Consider the following 26,089-nt stretch of genomic DNA (forward strand, 5'->3'; position numbering starts at 1 on the left):
TCCACTCAAGCAGTACAGCAATACAGGTGGCATTACACATTTTTGTTTCTGTTAGTCTTGTGCCTATGCAGTCTCTCTTTCTCACAGCAAAATGTCTAATTTAATCACTGCTTTAAATACATTTTAATTAAAGTATTTAAGGGTCTATTCTCCACCATTTTGTACCCTATATGTTCATTGTAATTGTTACTGCTGTTTCTATGCAACTTACTTAACAGTTTCAACTTAGAATGGTTTCATTCAGGGATTTAAACAAAACTTAAATTACCTTTCACTCTACCCCTCTGCAGCATTGCAACTTAAAAAGAGAACTCAACTTTATGGAATAAGATATGCTTATTAACACTAAACTCAGTAATACAGACTTGTAAATATACCAGGAATATAGGCCAAAATTAGAAGAGAATATTTGCTATTTCATGCAAAATTTCCTAAATTAACCTGGTATTTGAGAGAGCAACTTAATTATGACAATTCTGAAGTTATTTTGAGTCAAACTTAACTAACAATATACCAATTCTTTGATTAAATTCTGGGGCAATTTCTATCTGAAGGTACATTTTTCAAGTATTACCAGGTGCAGCTGATGGCATTTCTCGGATGCCAGATGTTTCAGATCTTGAAGAAATGTGCTGACTTTCATCAAAAGCTGAAAGAAAATCTGGAGTTAAAATTAGAACTGGCTTCAGATCCCACAGTATTTGGCCAGTAGTTGGGCAGTTCAAGACAACATTGATGTGAGATCAAGCAAGGTGACAGCAGCTGTAAAGATCAACTGAGAAATGAGGTGTTAGATGAACACGGAAGCTGGTGAGAAATGAAGGAGGGCCAATTCCAGTAGCTCATGTGAGGCACTCTTCTTCCAAGTGGCCTCTTTTAAAAAGCACTTACTCTTTGAAAGAAAACTGCAGCGACCAGAAGAAACCTAGAGGCAACAAAAGCTAGCAGAGGTCTATTTGTGGATTGTTATTCAGACACCGTGGGGAATTATTTTCCAGCTTAGATCGCACAGAAATGGCTGAGTTGAGCAGAGGTGAGGGTGGAGTGTGGGGAGAAAGCCCAGCATCAAGCAGTCTTCGAAGCAACGTGTCTGAATGAACCTTGGCACTCTCCACAGCTGCTGGAAGGGATGGCAAGCAGTGGAAAAGCTAATGGAATTATAAGTTATTTACCCATCACGCTCCCTCTGGTTTCCATGGAGGGATGAGAAGTGCTTTTCAGGCCTGATCCCTGGGTAGCTAAGATCAAATATGAAAATAATCTTGAAGCAGTAAGTTAAATCAGCCTTTAGAAACGGTGATCTTCAGCCCTTAGCAAGGGACAAAAACTTATTTTAGATTTATTGTATACACACTTCTAATTGATATTTGTGGTAGCCTACTCCATTTTTGTCTCATGGGGTAATTTTCTTTTCTGGATACGTAACATTTAATCTCAGGCATTAGCTATTAGGCCAGCTGTCTGCGTCTGATTTTAAAATACTATCCAATAGCAACAGCTGACAGCAAACTTCTTCTCCCTACACTTTAGTTTGGATATCCCAGACAAGTTTTTTAAATAAGGAGTTGCAAATGCCCAACATTATTTTGATACAGTATGCACACAATTTTCACATAGGTGGTATCAAAATATTTTCCTACAAATTCATATTTTGGCCAAGAATCAGATTCTCCCTGCAACTGCACAAAGCTACTTTGATAGAAGCCGGACTGTTGAGACAGACCATCCTTTGCCAGAAAATGGCTTAAAAATACTTTGATGTTTTTCTGACAATACATTAGTACAAACACAAATGCAAAAACAAAATAAAAATCAGATTCTATCAGCCCTAACCATTTCCATTAGAGAAATTATGCAGCCTAGAGCATGAAACAAACATTTCTATGAGTAGTATTATATGAAAAAAGGAAGAGTGGGTACTCTTAATGTTAAGAACACTCATGATTTATTAAAGTGTAAGGCCAAGTAATAAGTAATCTAAGCAGCCCAGTTCTTTAAATCAAGAGAGAAGGCTGTGGTAACTCAGTGAGAACAATCCTGCAGACAGCAGCAAAGTCATGCCTGATAAACTGCTAAAAGTTTTCTGTCTAGTGAAGATAGAAATGACTTTGGATAGATAGAGTTCTCAACTTCAAAAGAAAACAAAAATCTTGCTTTCATGCAGAGGCAAGATAACTGTCAGCACCACCCACCAAGTATTAGTACAGCTGTGTTGTGTTTGTGTTCAGTGTGAATTCTGCAATAGATAAAAGCTTTTCTAAATTTATCTGTAAAGAGAAGCTAAAAGAACACTGACCAAACTGTAACCAAATAAGACTAGAGAAAACACAAATAGTGTATATATGCTGCAACTAGCTAATCTTCAGATGACAAACCATGTCAATGCTCATTTTCCCAGTTGCATTCGATTGGTCCCCAGAAAGAGAGTGATGTTTGATGCATTGATGTAATAAAATGTCACTTGTTAAATCATGCTAGCATGAACAGAACCAAGGATGAGAACCTCACAGCAACCTTCTACTATTTTTTATGACTATACTTTGGGAAAATCTCACACTTAAATACAAATGCAAAAATTGTGCCTAAAACCTATATTCTTCATGAATACATGGAGGGAAATAATAAATTATTAGCAGAAGTAACAGTAAAAATAGCTCTTAGGACCAAAATTCTGTACTGCAGCAGCCTTTTAAATATTAGAGACTACCTAAAAAAGTTATAACAGGAAGCCAAATTCCAACCAATGAATCTCTTTAAAAGGTGTCTACTAGATAAAGAAAAACATTTCCCCTGCAAAAGTTACCTGTTATGTTGATATCAAAAAATTCATCAAAGCCTGTGGGTTTCCACTTAAGTGCTAAATTCTACCCCACTGACCACATCAGAAGCCTTCACTAATACAATACTAGCCTGAAGGAGCTAGGTGGTATCAAGATCACCTACTTGAGGTTAAAACTGCCAGTTATACACTGGTAATTATTACAAATAACGTGAAGCCATAATGGACAAATGAAAGAGCGCTGGAGGCAACATTAAAAACACAGGATATATAAAGACATTGGAATCCTACCATTTAAATATCAAGAAAAATCATACCACTTCAATATCAAGAAAAATAAAATAAATGCCATTTACCAGTCTCTTGCTCTGACATTTTTGCAGATGTAGTAGTTTGGGGAGTCGAGGTAACATGAAGAAAGTCATGTGAGGCTGGAAAAAATGGTGGCTTATTATTTAAAAAATACATGAACCATCACACCATGGCATCACCTGCAACCATGGACTCAATGGTTTAGAATTTTAAAAAGAAAGAGGCTAATAGGCAGAGATATGTAAAACCACACAAATATAATGTGAAAAATTAAACAGAATGACACAAGGAGTATAGGAATATGTAAAGAAATTCCCATATGCTTAGAAGGAATGCAAGATTAAAAAAGTACAAGAACACTGGCCAAGAGGAGTCAAGGAGAAAGCAAATTTATGAGATGAAGATACTGGAAAAAACCCAATTTAAAAATTTGGCAAAAATAAAAGAACATAAAAAGTGATTCAGTCAACATTGCCAGGCAGGGAAACAGAAATAAATATCCTTAGCCCAGCCAAATTTCTATGCCTTGTTATAAGTATCTGATTTCTCCAGTGTAAAAAACAAGAAAGCTCAGAAATTTACTTCAAGTAATGCAAAGTAGGGAATGTAAATTCCCTGGAAAAGATCCTGAAGTGTGTGAAATATCTCAGTTGATATGAAAGCAAGACTGCTCCAGAAAAAAGTGCCTAGGCACTTGATATTGGTAATTTCATTTTTAACTTGCACTCTGCTTCAGATTTTAGGCACACCAGCCTGCTCATGTTTATTACCCCATGGGCCACAAAATACTGCAAGGACACAGGACTGGTCTTGCACACCTGCCAGTGTGAAAGAAGCTGTTGCCACAAACACCTCCACCACTTTTGCCAAGTGCCATAGACAATGCCTGAACTAAATATGCTTTGCATGTATGGCCCCATTTATATCTACATTGAAGGTTTAGCCCAATACAGGCCCAAGAGAAATAACAGGCTGGCTAAAAGCACAATATCTCTTGAGACACTGCTGCATTGCATAGTTGTCAGATCTGCAAGAAATATTGTTAGTACCAGAGGCTGCCAGTGTCTTAAACCATGAAGAAACATCCCCATATTCACCAAAAACAGAAATGAGGTATCGATTTTAAAAAACATAACACAGCCTCAAAAGCAGCAGCAGGGCAGAGCATTCTCAGTTCCAGGTGAGGGCAATGTAAAGGCATGGGCAGAAGAAAACCAGCTGCCTTGAAAGTCAGTGGTGAGGCCACCAAGAGACGCAGCCTTGTCCAAGGAATGCCTAGAGGGGGGCTGAACTACTGCGGTGTGTTCTTGTGCCAGCCCAGCCAAGTTTGACTCTTAGGAACACTGTTTGAATGCATCAGAAAAAGCACAAAGAAGCAGGGGAATGGAGCTGAAGGCCAGGTGCAACAACGTGGTCTCTCTGCAGAGTGTCACATGCTTCCTGCAGAAAAAGCTCATCAGCCATGGGAAAAGCGTGGGATCAAACAATAGAATTGCAGAACCAGTGTGGCCAGTGCTCCGGCAAGCCAAGCTGCACCAACAAGTCTTCATCCTCTCCATGGAAGGTGACAAGGATGTGCGGTGGTTTGGGGTGGGAGGTGTGACGGGAAGTGAAGGAGATGGGAGACAATGGGCAAAGGAGGCTGTTGCTAGTTACCCATCACAGTTTGTTGAGTTGCTGGGGAGGAAGGAGTGCTGGACTTCGGCCTTGGTCTTCGAGGAGCTAAGATCAAACACAGAAAGCACCTTCAGGTCCTCACACAGGCTGCTGTCACACAGCTCACATGGAGACAGAGCTAGAAAGAGGGCACGTGGCCCTGCTTGGGCCAGGCTACCACGGCACGGCTTCACTGCCCATGGTGGCACCACGCTGCCTTTCAGCTGGCACTGGCAGCCAAGGCACGAGAGGAAACCTAGAAATGGTTCCACAGGAAATTTATGGGGAGAAGAGTTTTTAGTAAGGAGCCAGAAGGGTCCAGCCACATCACTGACCCACTCTTTGGGTCACCAGCACATTTGAACAGGCTCATCACTGCAGAGCAGAGCATTGCCAAAGGAAGCAGTGAAGGAGGGAATCTCTGGAATCTATTTACCCTTCCTTGTGGTTTCCCGTGAAGCAGGCGAGGTCGATTCCAGGTCTGGTCTCTTGGTCGCTACAGACACAGAAATGATCTTCAGATACCCACTCAGCCTTGCCACAGCAGTGCAAGCAGCAGCAGCTCACAGCCCCATAAATGTCTGTATTTAGGGCCACACGTGCCCTTTCCTGGCAGTACCTCGTGACTCAAAGCCACAGTCAAGTGCTGTGCCGTGGTTGCAACCAACACAACACTCCCTGAGCCTCAGTAGCTCAATGGCTCTAGAGCAGTAGAAAAATGCCAAAATATCCAGTTCACCAAACTACTCCTTACATTTCCTTGACAGATTCTAACAGTTCTTGCAGATATAACATGGCAACTAAGTATCACAACTATGCATTTAGAATTCAAGATCTGATCTCACTTTTCCCTCTAACCAATAAAACCCTTCATTCTATGGGCCAGAAATTACTGTCCTTGGCACTGATAAAACACACTGCAGAGAATTATCCCTCTGTATATACATGCTTGCAAGCACATGAAAAAGTAAAATTTTCCACAGAATTCTAGCATATCTTAAAACTTACACTTGTACAACTCAACATCTCTTTGTACACTGAAGAACAAGTCCCTTTACTGATCTCCTCATACTCTGCTATCCTAATTTTGCACAGGGAGAATGAACAACCGAATATATAAACCAGTGTCAAATCTGGGCTATGTGCACTCACTACCACTGTGCATATTTGCCCATTGTCTTGGGCTTGGTTTCAGGTTTAAGGGAGACAAGACTTGTTACAGTTAACTAACATGCCCTTGGATGAGGCTGGTGGCAATAAGAAAAGGGTGCTGAGGGATTCCTCTGGGATATTTTGATATTCCCAATATTTGGAAATGAAAATCCACCTTTTCAGGTAGGTCTCTTTGACTTATCCTTTTCTAGCAACATTCAATGACTCACTAACCAAAGTGTTTGCACCTGCTTAAGAACAGTAGATAAATCTTTTTTTCTGCCTGTGGAGGAGCTTTTCCAATGAGTAAAAGGAGTTTAACACATTAACACATATTTAACCATTCGTAACAACGGGCCTCTACACACACACACATATATATATATATATATAGGTATGTATATAGACACCCATATATACAAACTATCCTTCACAAGAAAACCCAGACAAGCTAATTTTACCAACACAAAAAAAAAGTAATGTTATTGTTGTAATATTTTATTTCCAATGTCTCAACGTTGCAGCAGATGCAACTAATTTCTCTCTCTCCAGCTTTATACAGAGAAAGTCAGATTAAACCCTCCATTTAGCAAAGCATTGCAGTGTCTTTTGAGAGACTGCCTGGATGTGAGGAGAACTAGAGAGAAGACAGAGAAGATATTACCAGCTGAGATTGGTGGCACTTCTGGCATGCCAGATGTTGTGAATCTTGAAGAAAGAGGCTTCCTTTCACCTAAATCTGGAAAGATAATCTTGTGTTAAAAGGCTTAATTGCCCCAGAGCTACCTGAATAACTAAGGACTTGGGGAACAGATGTTGCATTGTTAAAATGGAAGCAAAGGGAAAATTGCTTGCAAGTCAGCTGGGCATTAGTCTGTCTCATGGACTATTAGGCTGTTATGAAAGTCAATGTGGAAACCAGGCGACCTAATTATTCATAGCAATGAGAATTCATATTTTTACCTAACAATCTTAGCACATAATGCATGGCAGAAAGTAAGAAAACACCTCTGGATCCAGAAAGTGGTCAGGGGACCAGCCTTTTTATGGAAACATTACACAGAAATAAGAGTAAGTTTTTTATTCCCTCTCACAATTAAGTTTGCTCAGAACAGGAAAAAAGCCCCAAAATTAAGAAAGGCAGGTCCACAGCTGAGTATGTTAATAATGAGAAAACCAAACACAACTAGCTAAAGAGAACTCTCCTCTTTGCCTCTGATCCTCTATCTACGAAGATGAATAATGAGTGCAGATGAGAATCTAGTTCAGTAATCACACAATAAGCTCTGTAGTATTATAGGCATGGATATTTCCAAATCATTACTATCTCTAGCTGAGTAACCAAACCTGAGAAAAAATTTCATGTAAGTAAATTAAGAAGGAACATCTGGTGGAGAGAAATTTTACTTTCCACTACTCTGCAAAACATTTATTATTTTTTACTTATTTATTTAAAAATTAACCCCCTTTGTCTGTTTCAAATACTATCAGTAATTACTTAGCTGAAGATATTAACTTGGGCATCCTCACCTACCTAAGGCTACACAAAAAACAATCTATTCCCAAAGCTATAACTCAAAGTATAGCTTAGTTGGTAAGGTCTGCCCTTAGCTGTGTTGACTTATTTTAATACAATATGTAGGAAAAAATCACAGCCAACTGTATGTGAAAAATTGACAAAAAATCTAACCATTGAAAAGCATGGTCTTGACTGGAACAGCCTTCAGCCCTGGAAAATTTAAATCTTTTCCTGACACACATATCTTTGATTAATACTGCATTATTCTGCAAGCCAGTTGCAGACTTGCTTTAAACTTGTGCTCTGCCTGATCATGGCAATGAGGATGCTGATACAGGAGTTGAAAAAATAAAATGTAGGGCAACACCCAAGGCAAGCAGTATGCAGTAGCTGTCTGAAATCATCAACATGGAAACAGCAATGAACTTCTAATCACCAACCAATCAAAAGGGTATGCTTCTGAAAGAATATTATTATAATTTACCAGTGCCAGGTATTTCTGAGGACGTAAAAGTTTGGGGAGTAGAAATAACATGAAGAAAGTCATGTGAAGCTGGAAAATAAAAGCAAAAATAATGTTGTATTGTTTTGAAGTGACAAGAAACCTTCTGCAACAACATCATATTCCTTCATTAGCTGACAGAACTTCTGTGTAATATTTAACACATTATATTCCACAGACAGGTAGAGTCTGAAATGTACAATAACTGATTAAGTGTGACTTGAAAATGATTTCCAAAAAGATGCATTAATGCATAATGTATTTTATGACCAAATTGTTACCAGACTCACACAAAAAGTTGAAATACTGAGTTAAAAAGTGGAAATACAAGGCTATTCAAAATAGGAGAACAAATTATGAATAAAAAGTAGCAAACTGTGACTGCATGGAAATTTTTTCCTAGGATCAGGAAGGAGGATATCCTGGTGTTGAAACTAGAGAAGGAAAAAGAGTGACAAAACAGGAACTGGACCAAATGAAACATAGAAGCTGCCTTTTGTCAGATATATGAACAGCCGATTGTTGTAATCTATTTCCCCCTCAGTAATGGATTTCCTTCAATGTTAATTTCTTCCAAAAACATATGCGTCAGGAATTACACTATTGGCATGTTAATGAAATTAAATCCTCCCAACTGGCTCTCATCTTAATATTTTTTCCTTCTTTTGGAAGACTGTCAGTTGCCCCAGGCAAATAAAATCTCTAAATAAGAGAAACACATAATAGAAATTCTGTAAGGACCAACTAGAAAGCATCTGAATCTTCAGTGGTACGTTTTTTATAGTGCCAGTTTAGAAATCTGGGCAGAATTTTGGCTATGTTTATACAGAAAAGCTAAAAGAAGAGCCATAGTTTCAAGATACGTTGGAATTTCTTCAATTTCCACTCATGTTTTACAACTCAGAATCCTTCAGCAAATCAGGATATTCTATTTATGAAACTCAGCTGTGGACAGTCTTATTTAAATTTGATATTTACAGTAAGTCAAATTTAATTTTAAAACTAAGAATTACATGCTGTTGCCAAACATGGAAAATCCCCCTAACCACTAGTTTAGTATTTCACATAAAATGTCATAAAGAGATCTGATACTTGATGCAGCACTTTCATACCTCCAGTTATTCTTAATTTATGTCAAACTGAACAAACCATTTCATGAGGGGCACTATGTCTCCTCCAAAAATTCTCAATTGTCAGGAGGATTAACCTCATGAGAAACCATTACCGGATCGGGTTGGTTGCACTTCCATGGTACCAGACGGTTTGGATCCTGAAGAAACAGTTTGCTTTTCCTCAAAAGCTGAAAAAAGAATCTAAGCTTAAAATGCTGAGAGAGGTGTAGTTTGATGGATTAGCATCAAACAGCTGAGTGAAGGCTGTGCATTTCCAGACAATGCTAATGCAAAGCTGAACAAGATGACAGATGGCCTCAAGTGTGATATGAGACAATGGCCCCAATAAGGGGAGGAGATGGCTGGAAAAACAGGTTTCTGGCCTTGAAATGCAAGTGCCACATGCTTGAAAGAACTCTTACCAGCAAGGAATTCTCTCTTATTAAATTTCCTGGGTAAGAGCTGCAGTTATGCCAAAAGAAATAGGATGATGACAAGATACGGCAACACTGTTTTTAGGCAGTTTTTAAGCTGACAACAAATACATTTTTCAGGCAGTTACACAGACACAAGAATGGTGAATAAGCAGCTCTCTATGAATGTTGGTAGCCAAGATTAACATTTGCAGGTCCACATGACTCCAAGATAATAGAAAAAACATCATGGAACTAATCTTCTAATTACCCTTTTCCATCTCTCTCGTTTCTGCAGAAGGTAGAGATATGGGTTTCAAGGCTGGCCTCTGAGTAGCTAAGAGCAAACATGAAACAATTTTATCATTCCAAGACAGACTCTTCTGGCAAGTGATACAAAACCTAATTTCAGCTGTAACTAACAAAGTTTTTTTTGTTTGAAGGTCCCTTTGTTCCATTAATTTCTACCCATTCATATTTAGCATACCCTATTTAATCAAGCCAAATCCTTATTGCTTAAGAGGATTTTATTCCCAGTAAGGCAGCTATATCTAATATAACCCAATATTAGATATTCACACCACTTGCAGGTCTCTAGTCACTACTACAATATATATAACTATTTTTAAAGGAATTGTAATGGCAAAAGATAAGAGTAGTACAATGAAATCAGAGAAATAATTGCTGAAGTTAGTAAATGACACCTACTATCTGTTATCTGTAATGAGGATTATTACAAAGACCTTCTGGCTTCTTTACTTGGAAGCATGGATAACCCGAAGTGTGCTTTAATGAAAATGGAGTCAAGATGGAATTGGGCACTCTTACCTAAAAGCCATCATGAACAAGCTTCCACCATGTGCAGGTTTTGCACTACTGTCCTGCCACTGATCCTACTCAGCTGTGTGTACTGGTCAGTAAGTATTTTTCTTTCTGTTAAAACCCCCATTCAAATAATTAGGGTTCATTTCTAGTACAGAAAATATGAATACATGCCAAAAAGTGAACAGACTCTTTTTCATACATTGGATCTGCTTTCCCATTTACTTTTAATCCACTTTATCACATTAAAAATTTGGATCCCAGGCTACTACCCTGGTATAGTTGGACTCAGCAGCTGGACCAGATGATCATTGCAGGTCCCTTGCAAACGGAACCATTCTATTCTATATTTATAGAGAAGAAAACACTACTAACAAAGCCATATGATTCACAGCTTTTGGCAAAGTCTTCCATTGATCCACTTACATCCACTAAGAACTACAAGAGATCTCCCAAAGGCATCAGAACATTGAAGGCATGTTCACAAAAATATCTTTTCATAAACATTTGGATTCAAAATATACTGACCACACAGGAAGTTTACAAACCAGAGGAGAGATCTCCCTCCAGCACAATCAAGATAGAAAAATAAAGAAAAAATTCTTCAGGGTGACTAGGGCAGAATACAGGTCAGGTGCAGCTGAAATTCATAAATTAAATTTTGCTTTCTTTGCTGGTTTTATGATAGCAGGTGATCAAGGCATGCAGGGTCACAGGGCAGAGAAATCTCCTCTGTATAACCATGTTCTGACTCTCACAGAATGTCTTTGACTTCAACAGTGATTTCATGGAGAGGACAGATGCTCCCTCTGTCCCAATGGCTGGGCCTAGCCTCACATAATGAAATCCCACTTTTGCCAAGTGAAATTATTCTAAGGGAATGGAGGATGTGAGAACAAAACCATAATAAATACTTGAATGAAACACTTATTTTTTCCTCAAATATTGCTGTTATTCCACCTTTACCACTGAAACAAACATAGGATTAGGTTATTATTCTCTTATTTCTACAGAAAGAAAAAATACTTCACATCCCTAACAATTTTCAGTTTTTCAGTTACATTTATAGCAAATAAGTTCCTAAATAATTATGTGTCTCTCTCTTTCCAATGCTACTTCTAATTGGATTTAACCAAATGTCTTTCACTGCAGTGAAATCAAATGTCTGTCCCCATCCCCTCAAACATATCTGGAAAAGAGCTGTGAAAAAAAATCTACCAAATGAAGAACAAATTGTGAAGATTATTTTCATGTTCTTGAGAATCTGCTTCAAATATGCATTTCAAGAACTATGAGGCATTTCTGGAAATGATTTTAAAATCTGACAACCTACATTTAGCAAAAGTATGCCATCCTAATAAGCCAGCATTATTCTGAGACTTCCTGACTAATGCTTAATGAAATATAAATGAACCTGATTCAAGGGCCCTCCAGGTAACTAGTGTAATACAGAGAGCAGCAACAAGCAATAGTTTCGGTAGAATGAGCTATTTATGACTAACACAGAGAAAACACAGGCCTGTTATGAAATCAAGGTCATGAGGAAGGGAGACACAGGGTACAATGTAGAGGAGAAGAGGCATGAAATGGTGAGAGATGGGACTAGGGTTGGCATTTGACACCTCCTGCCACAAACACCTCAAAAAGGTCTGTTGTAAAAACTGCGGACTTGGAACTGGACAAAAATTAGTTTAGGGTAACAACAAGGACACAGAAATGGTATCTACCATTCACAAAATGCCCCCTATGTGGTGAGCTCACATCTGAGATGTCTCCCAGCAGCAGAAAGTAAGAAAGAAGGGAGGAAGAAGAAAACATCCACATAAACATCATGTTCTTCCCAGCACAGGACTCCAGATGCTCACAGCTTGATGAAATATCCCCACTTATCACCAACACAAGCATCAAAGCACTGAGCATAGGGCCCAGTTATGTAGTGAAAGGGCGTAAAAAACACCACAAAAAGGGTACAGTATAAGAAGTTTGTGTGTTACTCCTTTAATTACATTACTTGCCCTATTGGAGCAGACTCTGTGAAGATAATTTTTCACTAAAGTTTACTCGTATTTGAAAAGAAAGTAGTTACCAAGTTCTGTCAATGGACTTTTTGGAGCATCAGGGAATCTGGATCCAGAAGGAAGTAGCTGTATTTCGTTAGAAGCTATGATAAAAAAATAACCACAACTTTACTTGATTAAAAATACTACAGAGCACAACATGGATTTATATTTGGCTTATGGAGTACTCACTCCTGAAAATAATGATAATTAATAAAAAAGAAAAAGTAGTTCCAACCTAGAGAAAAAACACATAAATTGTCACTTAAAAAGGTATGTGGATTATGAAGGAATTCCTTTTTCTCCTAAATGTTAAACAAAGACCTATCAATCATGTGAATTTGGCAATGAACATCTATCAGTAACTATAAGCACCTAGTTTAAAATTAATGATCCATCTTGATTAGTTTTCATATTTTAATCCTTGAAACATAGGAAAACCAAGGAATGTTGAGTATGGTTAAAAAAAGCTGATTAAAAGTTAAAATGAAATTAGATTGACTGTTGGTTTAGCTTCAGTAAATTCTGGAAATCTGCTGTCAAATTTAAATGAAAAAGAAAAAAGTGCAAGACATTAACATGAATCAATAGGATTGTGTAAAATGCATTTATTGAGAAGCATTGGCAGTCCTCTTCATGGGAAGACCTGCATTTCAGTCCTGAAAACATTCCTTGTTCTTCCCTTTATCACACATCCTCCTGAATGCAGGCCAGCTGTGCTTTAGAAAAATCTAAGCAAAGTTTTTTTTAAAAAAAGAATTAAGTACAACTTCAAGTTTAGATTTGTCCTCAAAATTTTGCATGGCTCAGGGAAGAAAGTACAAGCAATAAAATCAACATTCGAGAATTTAGAATTCTGAATACCGGAACTAAATCACAAAACTAACCATACAACATTGGGACAAAAAATGAAAAAAATCAGTAGTGCTTCTCTCTCCTTCAAGGCAAATACAATTATATCCCATCACATGCAATATAAAATCATTCTTATTCATTGCTGTTAGTGTTACCTAAATGAACCTGTAATCAGAAGAAAATCAAGGAGGTAATTATTTAAATTCTATCACTGAGGTAAATTTTACAGATAGAAATTTTAAGTTATGTCAAACATGCAGATCACATAGACAGAAAGCATTAATTTGAAAAATGAAATTGAATCATGCAGTCAAATCTGTGGAAGCCACAGTTTAGCCAGAGCTAGGTGCATCCTGCTTTACAACTCATTCCAGCATTAGTCACTGGAACCACAAAAGAAACCAGAATATTTTAATCAGGACTTCCTTTGGAGCCAACACAAAAAGGATGCAGCAAGTAGTAGAAAAATTCTGCTGGAAATAAAAAAGCATTTAATGCAGAAAGAATGTAAAAAGCAGCAAAATTAGTTACCCGGTATGTTTTGAGTTTGCACCAATTTGGGTTTGGGCGTTGATTTAAAATCTTCAGGTCCGTGTGTTTTCTCAGCCTGAGCTAAAAGAAAGAAGCTTAATGTAATTTAAAATCCCTCTGAACTTTTCTTGATCTACTGCCCAAAACTTGATGCTTTTCTTATCACCACTGCATGTCATATGACTAGAGTGATTTCTACAGCAGCTCAACTGCATCATGATTAGTATTTACTTTTGTTTTCAGATGTGAAATCTATATGACGTTTTGGATTTATTTTGCAGCAGTTTTATATGAACAAAAGAAAATATAAGTCATGAACAGCAAGGTTAAGGTCAGAAACTCACCCTGTACTTCTGTTACAGCCTCTTAAATTCATTGTAATTGATTATGAACAAGATCCATTACATCACAAAGTCTATTTACAAATATTTTCCATGTTATTCTGAATGGTTTTTAATCCTTCTAATATAAAACTTTTCAGGAACATGATACTCACCTGTAATATCTCAGCTCTTTCAATTTTCTAGCAATTATAGAATAGATTTTAATTCCCATTCATTCTCCTAATTCTACATTTTTAGAGTTATACATGGGCAGTTTATTAAACAGCCATTAAATGTACCTAAACTGAATTGCTGGCCATATTTTAAGATACTACTGCATAACTATACTCTGCCAGCAGTTTCACATAACAAATAATACCAGGAGTAAGTCAGTCAAGATCACTTCTTTCCTCTGCATCTTGCTGGAGATCCCAGAGGTGTTTAATCAGCCATAAAGTACTCAGAATTGGACATCTAAGATTGTAAAATGACAGAGCTTATGGATATGGAACACAGAATGGTAAGGTCTCAGCCTTGAATGCACAAGCACATTAATGCCCTCCACAGAGCAAACTGCACAGTATTTAGCACAAATTGCTATTTGGAAGAGATCTTGGCATCAATACGGCACTAAGTTTTAGTATTAATTTAATAAAAGGTGACTTTCTTTTTGAGCCACATTAAAGGACTCTTTGGCTTTTCCTGCATGCTCTCCAAGCTTTTCTCACAATCTACTTAATGCGGTTAAAGCAAGAGCTGATCATGGAGGTTTATAAGCTTCTTATTTCATTTAGTGAAAAAAATGTTTCCCACATTCTAAATAGTGGGATTTGGATGCTATTACGGTTACAACAGTTACACTATTTTCTAGTTTGGAGCATGTGCCACACAATCTGGAACCTTTACAGATGCTGCCTTCTTAGGGCTCAGTACAGCTTCTAAGTCAGTTATAGTGCTGTTACTCTCATCAGTGCAAGGATGTCATCATCTGTCCATCATCATGATCATGACAACATCACGTGTCCAGAATAAACACCATTTTAACATAATTTGCCTTAAAACATCCTTAGTATATGGGAAACCTAGAGTTTTGGAACTGTCTCATAATTTGAAGGGCAGGGAAACTGAATTCTGAATTCTTTGCTAGTTTAAAATCCCATAAGACTTTTCTTTCCTATAAAATTGGATTTTGTTTTGTGAAGATATGTAGAATCTCTTGAACCTGGTTGTACCTCAGGATCTTGAAAAGCTTTCAAGGAACATAGATACTTTTCATTGTCCAGAGAAGGTAGAGCAATTTCCCTGTTTGAAACTTGTGGGAGAGAATTCACTCATAAGAAACACTGAAGCAATAACTAACTACCTGTACCTCAGGAGCAGTCCAAAATCTAACATTTCTTATTGAGAGGCAATAATAAAAAAAACCCAAAAAACAAAAAACAAATACAAACAAATACAAAACTCATGATGTTTAGGATTTAGGGTTTTTTAGAGGTCAGAGGGTTTGCACTCATATGAAATGTATCTTATCTGAGCAAGCTGATCAAGATAAAGCATGTCTAGAATTAGAACAAAACCAAGCTCTCCATTTTGCACAAAACATGGCAGGGATGACATGAAAATAAGAGACATTTTTGTTAAAAAGAAGACACAGGAAGAAGAAAGTTTAGGCTCTGAAAGCTAAATCAGAGAAAAGAGAAATGCCTCTGACTATTCCAGGGCAGCAGGCAAGCTAGGCCTATTGCACTTGTTCAAGGCTACCTACAAAGTAAAATATGAACACAGCCAAGTTGCTTTATCATCACAGCATGGAATACAGCAAGAATGCACCTGGGAAATGCTTCTTAAACTGTTTCCTCTAATTTCTCTTGACCCTCTTTTCATCTACATCTGGAATTAAGACATTCGGATGAAAGCATTAATCTCATTCCTGATATAACCTGTGAGCACAAGGGGAACTCTTCAGGGGGCAGAAGGAGGACAGGAGGAGCAGAACTTGAGAAACATGGCAACAAAGGAGTTATTTCAACAGCATATTAATCCTAGCTAATGGATTCACAGGTGGCACTTTTCATTTCAAGCCTATTCTGTATTTCACAAATCTAATTAATTAAATTAGTAGAATAACCCTCCACATAATGAAATAACTAGGTTCTTTTTTTGTTTCTTTTGTTGTTGTTGTTGTTGTGGTGGTGGTTTTTTGCTTGTTTAAAAAAATAAATAAAAGAAACTAGTTCTTTCATCTCCCAGACTAATGTGCTCATATTTCTAAGGGCTGGTGAGCTCCAATTTCCCTGTGAAGTTAATAGAAAGATGCATTTAGAAGAGAAAATGTTGTAGCCATAGTTTGAGGCATATTAGACAACAATTCAAAGATTGAGGAAAGCACTAGAGATCTGTGCTGTTGTGTTAAGAATAAATTAGTCCTGAGTGGAAAATATTGTAACAAGCCTGGCAAAAACAAAGAATTAAAGAGCTTACTAACAAGTCTTTCCATGGAAATGCATGCCAAGGGAGTGGAGGATTGAAATTAAGAAAATGATGGGATGCCTGGTGGACAAATATACGAAAAAAAAAGTTACTAAACTGTGTCACATCTCAGAACACACCCTTTGATAAAGAGCCAGTGGAATACAAGAGCAGCCCAGCTCACAGAGCCTTTCAGAAAGACTGCTTGCTAAAACACTTGGAGCTCCTTTCTTCCTTTCTAGCATGGCTGATGACACAAGAGCTGCTACAGCACAGAGCTCCTTCTAAATCACTGCTCTGTTGCCAGTCTGGCACCAGTCCTTAAATCTTCCACAGCAAATAATTATTATACCTCACTCAAAGAAGCCAGTGTAATTTTTCAAATAGCAATGTCTGAATGAAATATGATGAGGTAGGTCCTATTGCTAAACTCAATTAATTATGTCTATATACTAAACTGTCTTTTAAATGCAACCCTTGCAAAGGGTTGGTGCTCAGATCTCTCACCTAAATTACTCATAAAAGAATAATAAAGCATTTTAGCCAGACAAGTTATTTTTTCATATGCCATGGCAAGATAGAATTACACTCGAAGAACATTTTTCTTTTAAAGGATTCACTTTGACTTCCCTGTTTCCTGACTTCCTTTTTTTTTCTCTCTTTAAGTGAAATACTGTAACCATAATGGAGTGTGATATACTCTAACATGAGGCACTGGTGTTGAGATTAACAAATAATATCTGAAAGGAATGGTCACCACAGGGAAAAAAGCCACAGAAGCCATAAAGGAAGCTTGAAATGGAAGAGGAAAATTATTCTAAATATTTCAGTAACTATTGGTGTGAGAACAGTAAGAATGTGTTTAGTTGTAACAAATTGTAACTAAATTGATGCAAGGAGAGACAGTACTTGCCGCTTATTACCAGCACAATAAAACACTCTCCAACTTCATAAACATGCAATTCTGTGCCATGTCAAGACATGACAATATTTATGGTTACAAATTCTACATGCTGGTACATAAATATAATTACAGAACACAAAGGAAAGGAAGTGGAATGGACCAATGCTCTCCTCCCCAGCTGCCACATTTCACACTCTTTAGATGACTGAACAATACATCTCATCAATGATATATTTTGATTAGATGAATGCAAACTTCAGGGCTGGGATTTGAAGACATAGATTCTGACAGGGAACCAACCATATAAAATGTATTCAGTTCTCCCTTTCACAAAAAATGGTAAAGTTCTAGAAAATGTGCTTCCATATTGCCAGTTCTTAAATAGCAGTTACTTAAACAAGGTAAATAATCTAGTAAAAAAATTTAATTCCACAAGAGACCTTGAACTGTAAGAGAAAGCAAATCAAAAGCAAACCAATCAAACAACCTAAAAAGACTCCTTACAACTTTCTAAAAAGGATCCACACATTTTCAATGCATCCTTTGATAATAAGTTCCTGTGAAGAGGCATAATTTTTTTCCCCTCTTAATATTTAGGATGAACAGATAAGAGCCATCTAGGTTTTGCAGAAAGGAAGGAATAGTTTAAAGTAGAATTTGGCAAATATACTTATCTATTGAGTAGAAAATAAAGTTCTAACATCTACACAGAAGAAAAAAGGGTTAGTCTGAAAGATTATTGTCAATAACATGATTTTGCTGCATTTCTTTACATCTTTTTAATTCTCTGTGTATTTTTGGGAGGGTTTTTTATTCTGTTGGGTTTTTTTTGTTTTTTTTAAAGATTAAGATGGTATGATGAAGTTAAGCATAGCATTTTTATATACTTAAGGAATAAAATAAACACAATCATATTTATATGATATTTATAGTTAATAAATAATATTTAATCAATTAATATTCAGGCAGTATCTGCCTGAATTGTGTGATGTCAAAGAAACCACATGGAATACCATTTCATCCAGCCAGGAAAGACTTGATAGATAGAAAAGAGTAATGCCAGCAAGATCACATAAAATGTCTATACCAAACCAAAGCAAACCTTGGGTCGTCATTGTTTCCTCAAATACCTTTTTAATTTTAAATTCTTGCCACTGTTCAAGCATCCCTTTTTCCTTTCAGCAAAGAAATTGGCAGAAGCCAGCTATTGTCTCTTGTGACAGCAGAACCAAGACTTCAGACTCAGTTACAGGATTAGAGCCAGACTATAGAAAATGAAGACAGGCATATGCCTTTTTAAACAATTCTGAAATGTGGGTCAATAAAGTAGATGAAAAGTTAATCTTCATTATTTGTCTCCGAAAAATTCAGCTCTTTCCAAGCCTCCTCCCCACACCAGGCTGAAAATGTTAAAATATATGTCTGAACTTGAAATACAAATTTATAAAGCAGTCTGTGTTACGCAAAAAAACCCCTCATTTTGTAATTTTTCACAATTTCAAGGCATCCACCATGTCACAAATGAAATTAATTCTAAGTACTTTTATAAACCTAATGATTATATCACCTGATATAAACTTTTGTCCAAAATTAGATTCAAATTTTTATCCACATTTTACCACTCCTTGCTAATTCAGCCACTATCCTCTGGTTTTCCAACTACTATTTTAACTGTAGATTAAGCAGCACAAAGACGGATTTAATTTTAGTTTATATATTTGGCAAAGATATTCCACAGAGTTTCTAAAAACAGAATTTTCATTACCTGGAAGGGACTGTGGGGAGATTTCTTGAACTTCTGGTGTTTTGGATTCAGCAGGCCATACTCCAGTTTCATTCTTAGCTAAAAGAACAGACATTAGAGAGTAATTACAAAGATGTATCTGCTCTCTTTTACCACAGATTTATTTCTGTCCCACTTTAGTTTGACTAAGTAAGCCAACATGGATAAATATGGACAGCTGAGTACCTTTGGACCCAGTGAACTTCCACTGCACAATCATGCTATGTTAAACACATGCATTTTTGGTTTTGTTTTGTTTATTAAAAGATACTTTAAAAATAAAATATACAGCAAGGATTTAATGACCTATGAATAATGATTTTTACAGTGCAAAATTGTTTTCAGCATTTTTCATTTGTCTAGCATTTCTGCTTACCCAGTTTTTTCCTGGATGCTTGAGGTATGTCATCTATTGTCAGGAGAGGAGGAAGTTTCTGCTGACTTTCATTGAGACCTGGAACAATAAGGTGCACTGCAGAGAAAGATGTGTGCCATTAATTCCAGAAGACATGAAAGCACACAGCCTGCTCTCTGAGATATGTGAGCAACTACTACCGAACCACTGGGAGTTTATTCTGAATATCTGGAAAATGAGTTTGTTCTATCCCGTAATTTTCTCTCCCACTTAGTGCTATTTCCCCTTTATACCCCTCCTTCCATCTCCACCATTTCATGATTTATCAGAGTTGGAAACTATTCAATACTGGAACACAACCCTGGAATACTGCAGCATTACAGATACTGGGACAGATTCTGTCTGGTGGGCCAAGTAGGCTCAGCACCAGACAGGGTTAGTATGTGTGTGTTTGACTCACATCAACACACTGAAACCCACACAAAGAAAACTTAAGCCAAAGTTGTGCAGTCATATAAAATATTTCCATAAATAAAGGACTAAACAACAAATCCAGGAATAAATTGGTCACAAGGTACGTGATGCAGTGAGCCTTTCATGGCAATTTCAGGCAGACCAGTAGTTCACCACATTGTGCACGATATGACAGACTTTCCCCTGGTTTTATGTTCTAAGCCAGTATTGCATATTCTTATAGGTGAAACAAGAACATAAAGCATGAAACTGAATGGCTTGGAGGGAAACAGTAATGCCCTGAGGTCTGACTGGCCCTGACTTCTCACTGGCAAGATTTCTGTAGTTTAATATATCAGGGTTTTGACTGTAGATGTGATGTTACTGTCATTTGATGTTATGATGAAGTCAGCATTTGATGTTACTGCTACATTAAAAGGCCAGTAAGAACAATCCCTCATCTCAATGAGATCTTTGCCATAGAACTTCATTTGAACTATGAAACAACTCCTTGGCTTAAACAGTAGCAGTGTTTTCTTTTTAATACAATGACAATAAAATGAATCTATATCACTTAAGCTTTAAAAATATTTAACAACATTCATAAGCCATCTGTACCACCATAAAATGGAACAAATACTGTCTGCACCAGCTGCAAAATACCCTTTGATATGCAAGGAAAAACTATTAAGATCAAGAAAATTAAAAGCATTTGCAAAATTCTAAGTTGCAACCAGGGGTTAAGAGAAATGATAAAAATATCTTTTAGTCACCTAATATTGCTCCTGGGAGAGAAGAACTATCTGGTGCTTTTGACTGTGTCCGATTTTGAATAACTGTGGAGACAACACAGGGATGTTAGAATACAATTTAAAAAAAAAAAAAAGGAAATAAGAAATAACAAACCTCAGCATTCTAAAAAGCTTTCCTCAATATTTGCAGATGAGGACACCATCCTAATCTTTTTATCAATTTTGTGAAACTGGCATTCTACGCTTATGTTATTGTAGGGCCAGCTGCAGGACATCCCATTGCCCTGACACTCATTTTAATCTCAAATTACTCTTGCAGTGTATAAGAATAAATTTTTAAAAATACACAAACTTACTTTGTTTGATTATTGTGACAGGGACCAACTTCTTATTATCACTAAATATAATCTGAAAAAAAAAAAAGAAAGAAGAAAAAGATAAAAGTAGCGCCTTGGGATAACTGCCATAATAGTAATTGAACTGAGTAATAAAAATAGAGGGTTCTAATCCAATACCACGCCTGTCCCAAGTTAACACTGGATATGAATCTGGCCCTGGTCCCTGATGGTTGTGCTATTGCTTCAGTTCCCACAGGCTAATGTGGTAATATCACATTTTGATCTCCTTCTACCAGCTTGAGATGTTTTACTTATTAAAAACACAATATTTGACATCTTAGGAAACCCCAATTCTTTTTTCTCTTAAGGATATCTGGAGCACTCACTGAGGTGTAGTCCAGAATGCTGAGAAAAGCTGAAATTTAACTACAGCAAAACACCTCAAACATATGCAATTACTGTTTGGTCACAGGACACAAATATATTCTCAGGAATACCATATTTAGAACACAGACTATTCCAGAACCAGGTTCACATTTGATAACCATCATCACTCTTGGGTACACAGCCTGATTAAAGTAGATTAGCTCAGAATAATTTTATTTATTTATAGTGGAATTGTTTCCAAATCACAAGTGGTCAGCCACCCCACATGAGTCTTACATTTTTATGCTAAATACTTGGACTTTTATGCTGTTCATTTTTCTTTGACCCAAATTACATCTTGCCTAAATGTGAATATCTAATTATATTGATTCCACTAATAAAAAAGGAATACATGAATGGACCCCAAAGTTACTAAAAGAAAACATAAGAATTATGAAAAAATTCTGAATGCTCAGTAATACACTCAAGCGATGAGTGACTGTAATGCTAACAAAATAAAAATGCTAAATATATTAAAAGGGGAATTTTTTTAGTTATATTTGAGTTACAAGAAAGAAAATAACTCTGACAATCACCTTCCGTGCTAAATACATTCTGTTCAAATCAGAATCAGATAATGTTAATTTTGCACTTCATGACAGCTGGTCTACTTCATGTGAAAGAACACTTGCATGAAAAGTCAGCATTTGACGACAAAGTGCTAACCATTTACCTAAGGATAGCTATTTTTGTTCTATTCTAAATACTTCTGAAAAGCTTTAAAAACAGTGATTGGGATACTTTAAACATACCAAAGTTTAAGCTGGGTGAAGACCAATCTCCACAAGTAAGATGGACCTTTCCTTGGGGAAATGGGTGGAGGTTACTTATTCGATGAAAGCCATTACTGTCTGCCACCCAATAACAGTATTGCATTGGTGTGAACGTGGTCTTAAATTCAGTGGAGATTTCAATCACTGCCATTATATGAGAATAGAAATAATCTTCTTTCTTTATTTTTCCTTTTTTACATTTCCATTTTGTTTTCTAGTGAAAAAATTGTGTTGCAGATGATCTGCTTTTGAAGTAGCCCTCTTATTCGTGTGACTAAAAAATGGGATTGAGTGCATTTGTTAGAATAAGGTGTTCATTTTATTGTATTTCTCATCAGAAGCCTTACAATCAAATAAACAGTTCTGATGTTGTAGAGAGCATTTGTGTAACCTCTGCTGTAGAACTTTTAATCATAGTTACTATCAGCTCTTTTACTAGTAAATGGTTCTTTTACTGACAAGAGCATTCTTTCTCTGTTGAATAATAATACATGGCTAAAATGATAGCAATATAAAAATACTAAATACATTTAAAATGTAGTTTTTCACTCTGGAATGGATGATTGACATGAAATCCATGTTCCCCAGCTGCTATAATTAGACTGCTCAAAATAATATAAATATATTATAAATAAATATAAATAAATATATTATAAATAAATAATGCTGCTATAATTAGACTACAAATCTGCAACTGCTGCACTTGAAATCTACCCATGTTGTCAAAGCTTTCTTCTCATTTTCCACAAAGTGACTAATTTAGATATTCCTAGGGCTAGTAATATTTTCTACTTATACAAACTATTTTGGAAACATCAGCCCATCATCTGTAGAAATGGCACTATCAATCATATTTTTTAGACAGGGAATATAAAACATTCAGGCATTTGGAATGTTAGTTATTGAGACAACTGTTACCATCATGAAAGAAGATGACAAATAATATTCCTTATTTTCAGAGGAAAATTAGAGATGTAAACTATACCATAGGTCAGACATCTCACTTTTTACCATATACATACAGCATATACTCACAGGACTGCAAATCTCAAATGTTCTGTGAAACAGCACATGGCAACATTACTTTAAGAGACACTTTTTCTTTCTTTCTGTGTTGTATTCTGATACTTCTAAAAGGCAACACAAACTGGCATGCATGTAAGAGACTCCTCAAGGAAGGATCATGGTCAGTCTGGACTGAATAAGGTTTGAAAGAGCAGAAATGTTTCCTTCTAGAGTTTAACAAATGGTAGAAGCTAAGTGTCCTTTTTGTCTGGAAAAACTGGGGAGGACCCCACCTTCCAGGCCGACATGAAATCAGAGAAACTTAACCAGACAGAAGAGGAAATAAATTTCTACTGCATTTTCTCTGCCCTACCACTACCCATTGTTTATGAAGGGAAGAAGAATGACCATTTCTAGAGCACTCCTTTTCTTCCACTGTCATTACTTGTGGCTCACACAGCCCCAGGAGCTTAGACAAACTTGAAGGATGAAACTGCCAAAAGAAACACAAGATGATACGCGACTGATGTTGAAAGGGCAGAATGACTAGATGGGTTGGTACTGTCGTTCTAATAAACAGCCTTTAAAAATGTCCTACAGAGAAGAGCTAGGACCATGTTATGAGTCAGTTGTGTCTTTGGAGCAAAATAAAGCACAAACAAATTTGGCCTAAATAACACTCAGTCTGGCTTTGCATCAGTGATCTGATCACGCCATTGAAACATACCCCACCTACTGCTGTGGAAACTGAAGGAACAACGTGAGCTATCTGCTTTTTCGGCTTTTTGCACCACTAAAGCAAGAATGATAAGAGAAGTTTTATAATAATCTATGGTATGTTTTCATGATATTTCTGCAGAGGGTGATAAAGCAGTACTGCTCTGGAGCTGAGCCCTGTGAAGATCACAAAAAGACTAGATGTTGGCTCTAGTCCTCCTTTCATACTTGAGCTGTGCAAATATTTGGAGAACTGTTTTACCTCACTTTCTCAATTTCTCCCCCATAAATAGAATCCCTACTTGCACAGAAGCAGCGTAACAGTCAGGGTTCTGGCACACAGGGTTTGCTAAGAGGAGCAAAGGAACTTAGCTTGCACTCCATGTCCCAGAATTAATTACCTGATCTTGGGCCGTGTAGCTTTAAATATGTTTGTAGGACCACGGGGAAGAACAGTAAAGTTGACTTCATCAACATAATGTGATAAACACCCTCCTGAATATCTAACCAACTGGATTCATATTACTCACAAAATAAAACATTTTCTCATGGAAGCAAGGCAAAAGTATATTTCCAATAATATAAGACTTATACCAATATAATTGTATATGTAATGCAGTAATTGAAGCATTACTGCCCTAAATGAATGGACACAGACTCAAGTTGCACTGTGGAGGTTTAGATCAGATATTTGGAAAATTCATTTTCACATAAAGGGGTGTCATGCACTGGAAGTGGCTGCCCAGGGAAATGGTGGAGTCATCATGCCTGGAAGTGTTAAAAAATATGTGAGTAGAGCACTTGAGAACATGGTTTAATGGTAAACATGGTGATGGTGCCGGGTTAGCAGTTGAACTGGAGGAACTTAAAGATCTTTTCCAACCTCATTGATTCTATGATTCTGTGCATACCTAATTAATCCTAGAAGAAAATGTATTCAATTAATTATGGTTTGATTCCTGAAGAAATTCCAGGTCTGATAATTAAAGACCATTTATAATATTCTGAAATATGAAAAACAAACAACAAGAAGCCATACATTGCCATTTTCTACCATGAAAACATTTAGAAAATCTGAGACAGAAAAGAATTATGAAGAATGAGTTATTTTCTTGTAATAATTAACACTCATTAGTTAAACCTCTAGAATCTCTAAAGTAAGAAGGCTTTCTACAGCTTTTCTTGGGGAGTTGCCCCATAGTATGCCTCAGGGATAGTAACCTAAAAAGAAGGAGAGAAAAAGAAAAACCAAAAAAACAACAAACAAACAAACAAACAAAAAAAAAAAATCCTCCAGAAGATTAGATGCTGAAACTTGCACTTTGATGAAAAGACAAGGAAAGGAAATATAAAGAAACCAATTTAATCTCATGGTAGAACTGGTAATGCTCAGAAGTTGTGACTAATATGTCTATTTTTCATTGTATTAGAACCCACTAGCTGGTTTGCCCTAGAGAGCCTAAATTTCTGCTTCAGCTGTTGGAACAAAAAAGTATCTGGGTACATGAATCCATAAACAAATGAAATCCATCCATGCTTGTTTATGGAAAAAGTCAGGTGAATAAAACTTTAAATAAATAAAACTTTATTTATTTATAAAAATCATCAATTATTTTTTTATGAAATGGTAAAAATTCTACCATGCCACATAAAATAATTTAATGGATAGCCTAGCAAACTTGCTCTTTCCAGCTTCCTCTGGTTTTGCAAAACTAGCCTCACATATGGGAGCTATTACTGAACTCAGTGGGATGACACATTTAGAGGACCTGAGTGTATACAAAATTATTCTATAAAATCACCTCACCAAGTTATCCCAAAGTTAACTGATCACAGCAAATATCACAGGTTAACAAACCTGACTTCTATAAAGGAATAAGCAACTTTTAAGTTTGGAATTTACACATGGAAACTATCAAATTAATCTTTGATAGGTTGGAATAAGTGTATGTAATCATCTCGGTTACAGTTCTCAATTATTTTATCCAACAACACATTTAAACATTTTCCATACAGTGCATTTAAGAAATTGTTTTCTGTATTGGGAGTCTGTGGCCTTGATAATGTCTCACTGAAGAGTA

General features: G+C 36.6%; 1 protein-coding gene across 16 annotated transcripts in view; it reads right to left on the reverse strand.

Annotated features, from left to right (window-relative positions):
• ABI3BP (ABI family member 3 binding protein) overlaps window positions 1-26,089 on the reverse strand; it is a 138,409-nt gene that overhangs the window by 68,389 nt on the left and 43,931 nt on the right. For 12 of the 16 annotated variants that reach the window (XM_088052318.1, XM_088052313.1, XM_088052310.1 and 9 more), the window contains exons 7-21: window positions 21,106-21,157; window positions 20,771-20,833; window positions 19,566-19,661; window positions 19,172-19,249; window positions 13,711-13,791; window positions 12,354-12,428; window positions 9,717-9,782; window positions 9,146-9,220; window positions 7,903-7,971; window positions 6,564-6,638; window positions 5,184-5,243; window positions 4,748-4,813; window positions 3,136-3,210; window positions 1,173-1,238; window positions 575-649 (exon numbers count right to left, since the gene is read on the reverse strand). In XM_088052318.1, coding sequence (XP_087908444.1) covers window positions 575-649; window positions 1,173-1,238; window positions 3,136-3,210; window positions 4,748-4,813; window positions 5,184-5,243; window positions 6,564-6,638; window positions 7,903-7,971; window positions 9,146-9,220; window positions 9,717-9,782; window positions 12,354-12,428; window positions 13,711-13,791; window positions 19,172-19,249; window positions 19,566-19,661; window positions 20,771-20,833; window positions 21,106-21,157 — 1,072 coding nt within the window. The remainder of the gene's footprint in view (window positions 1-574; window positions 650-1,172; window positions 1,239-3,135; window positions 3,211-4,747; window positions 4,814-5,183; window positions 5,244-6,563; window positions 6,639-7,902; window positions 7,972-9,145; window positions 9,221-9,716; window positions 9,783-12,353; window positions 12,429-13,710; window positions 13,792-19,171; window positions 19,250-19,565; window positions 19,662-20,770; window positions 20,834-21,105; window positions 21,158-26,089) is intronic. The other 4 variants (XM_088052324.1, XM_088052323.1, XM_088052315.1 and 1 more) reach the window with 3 other exon arrangements.

This window comes from Pseudopodoces humilis, chromosome 2, assembly GCF_049639895.1.
Source record: "Pseudopodoces humilis isolate 2021_Gansu_Grassland_sample_001 chromosome 2, ASM4963989v1, whole genome shotgun sequence".
NCBI lineage: Eukaryota > Metazoa > Chordata > Aves > Passeriformes > Paridae > Pseudopodoces > Pseudopodoces humilis.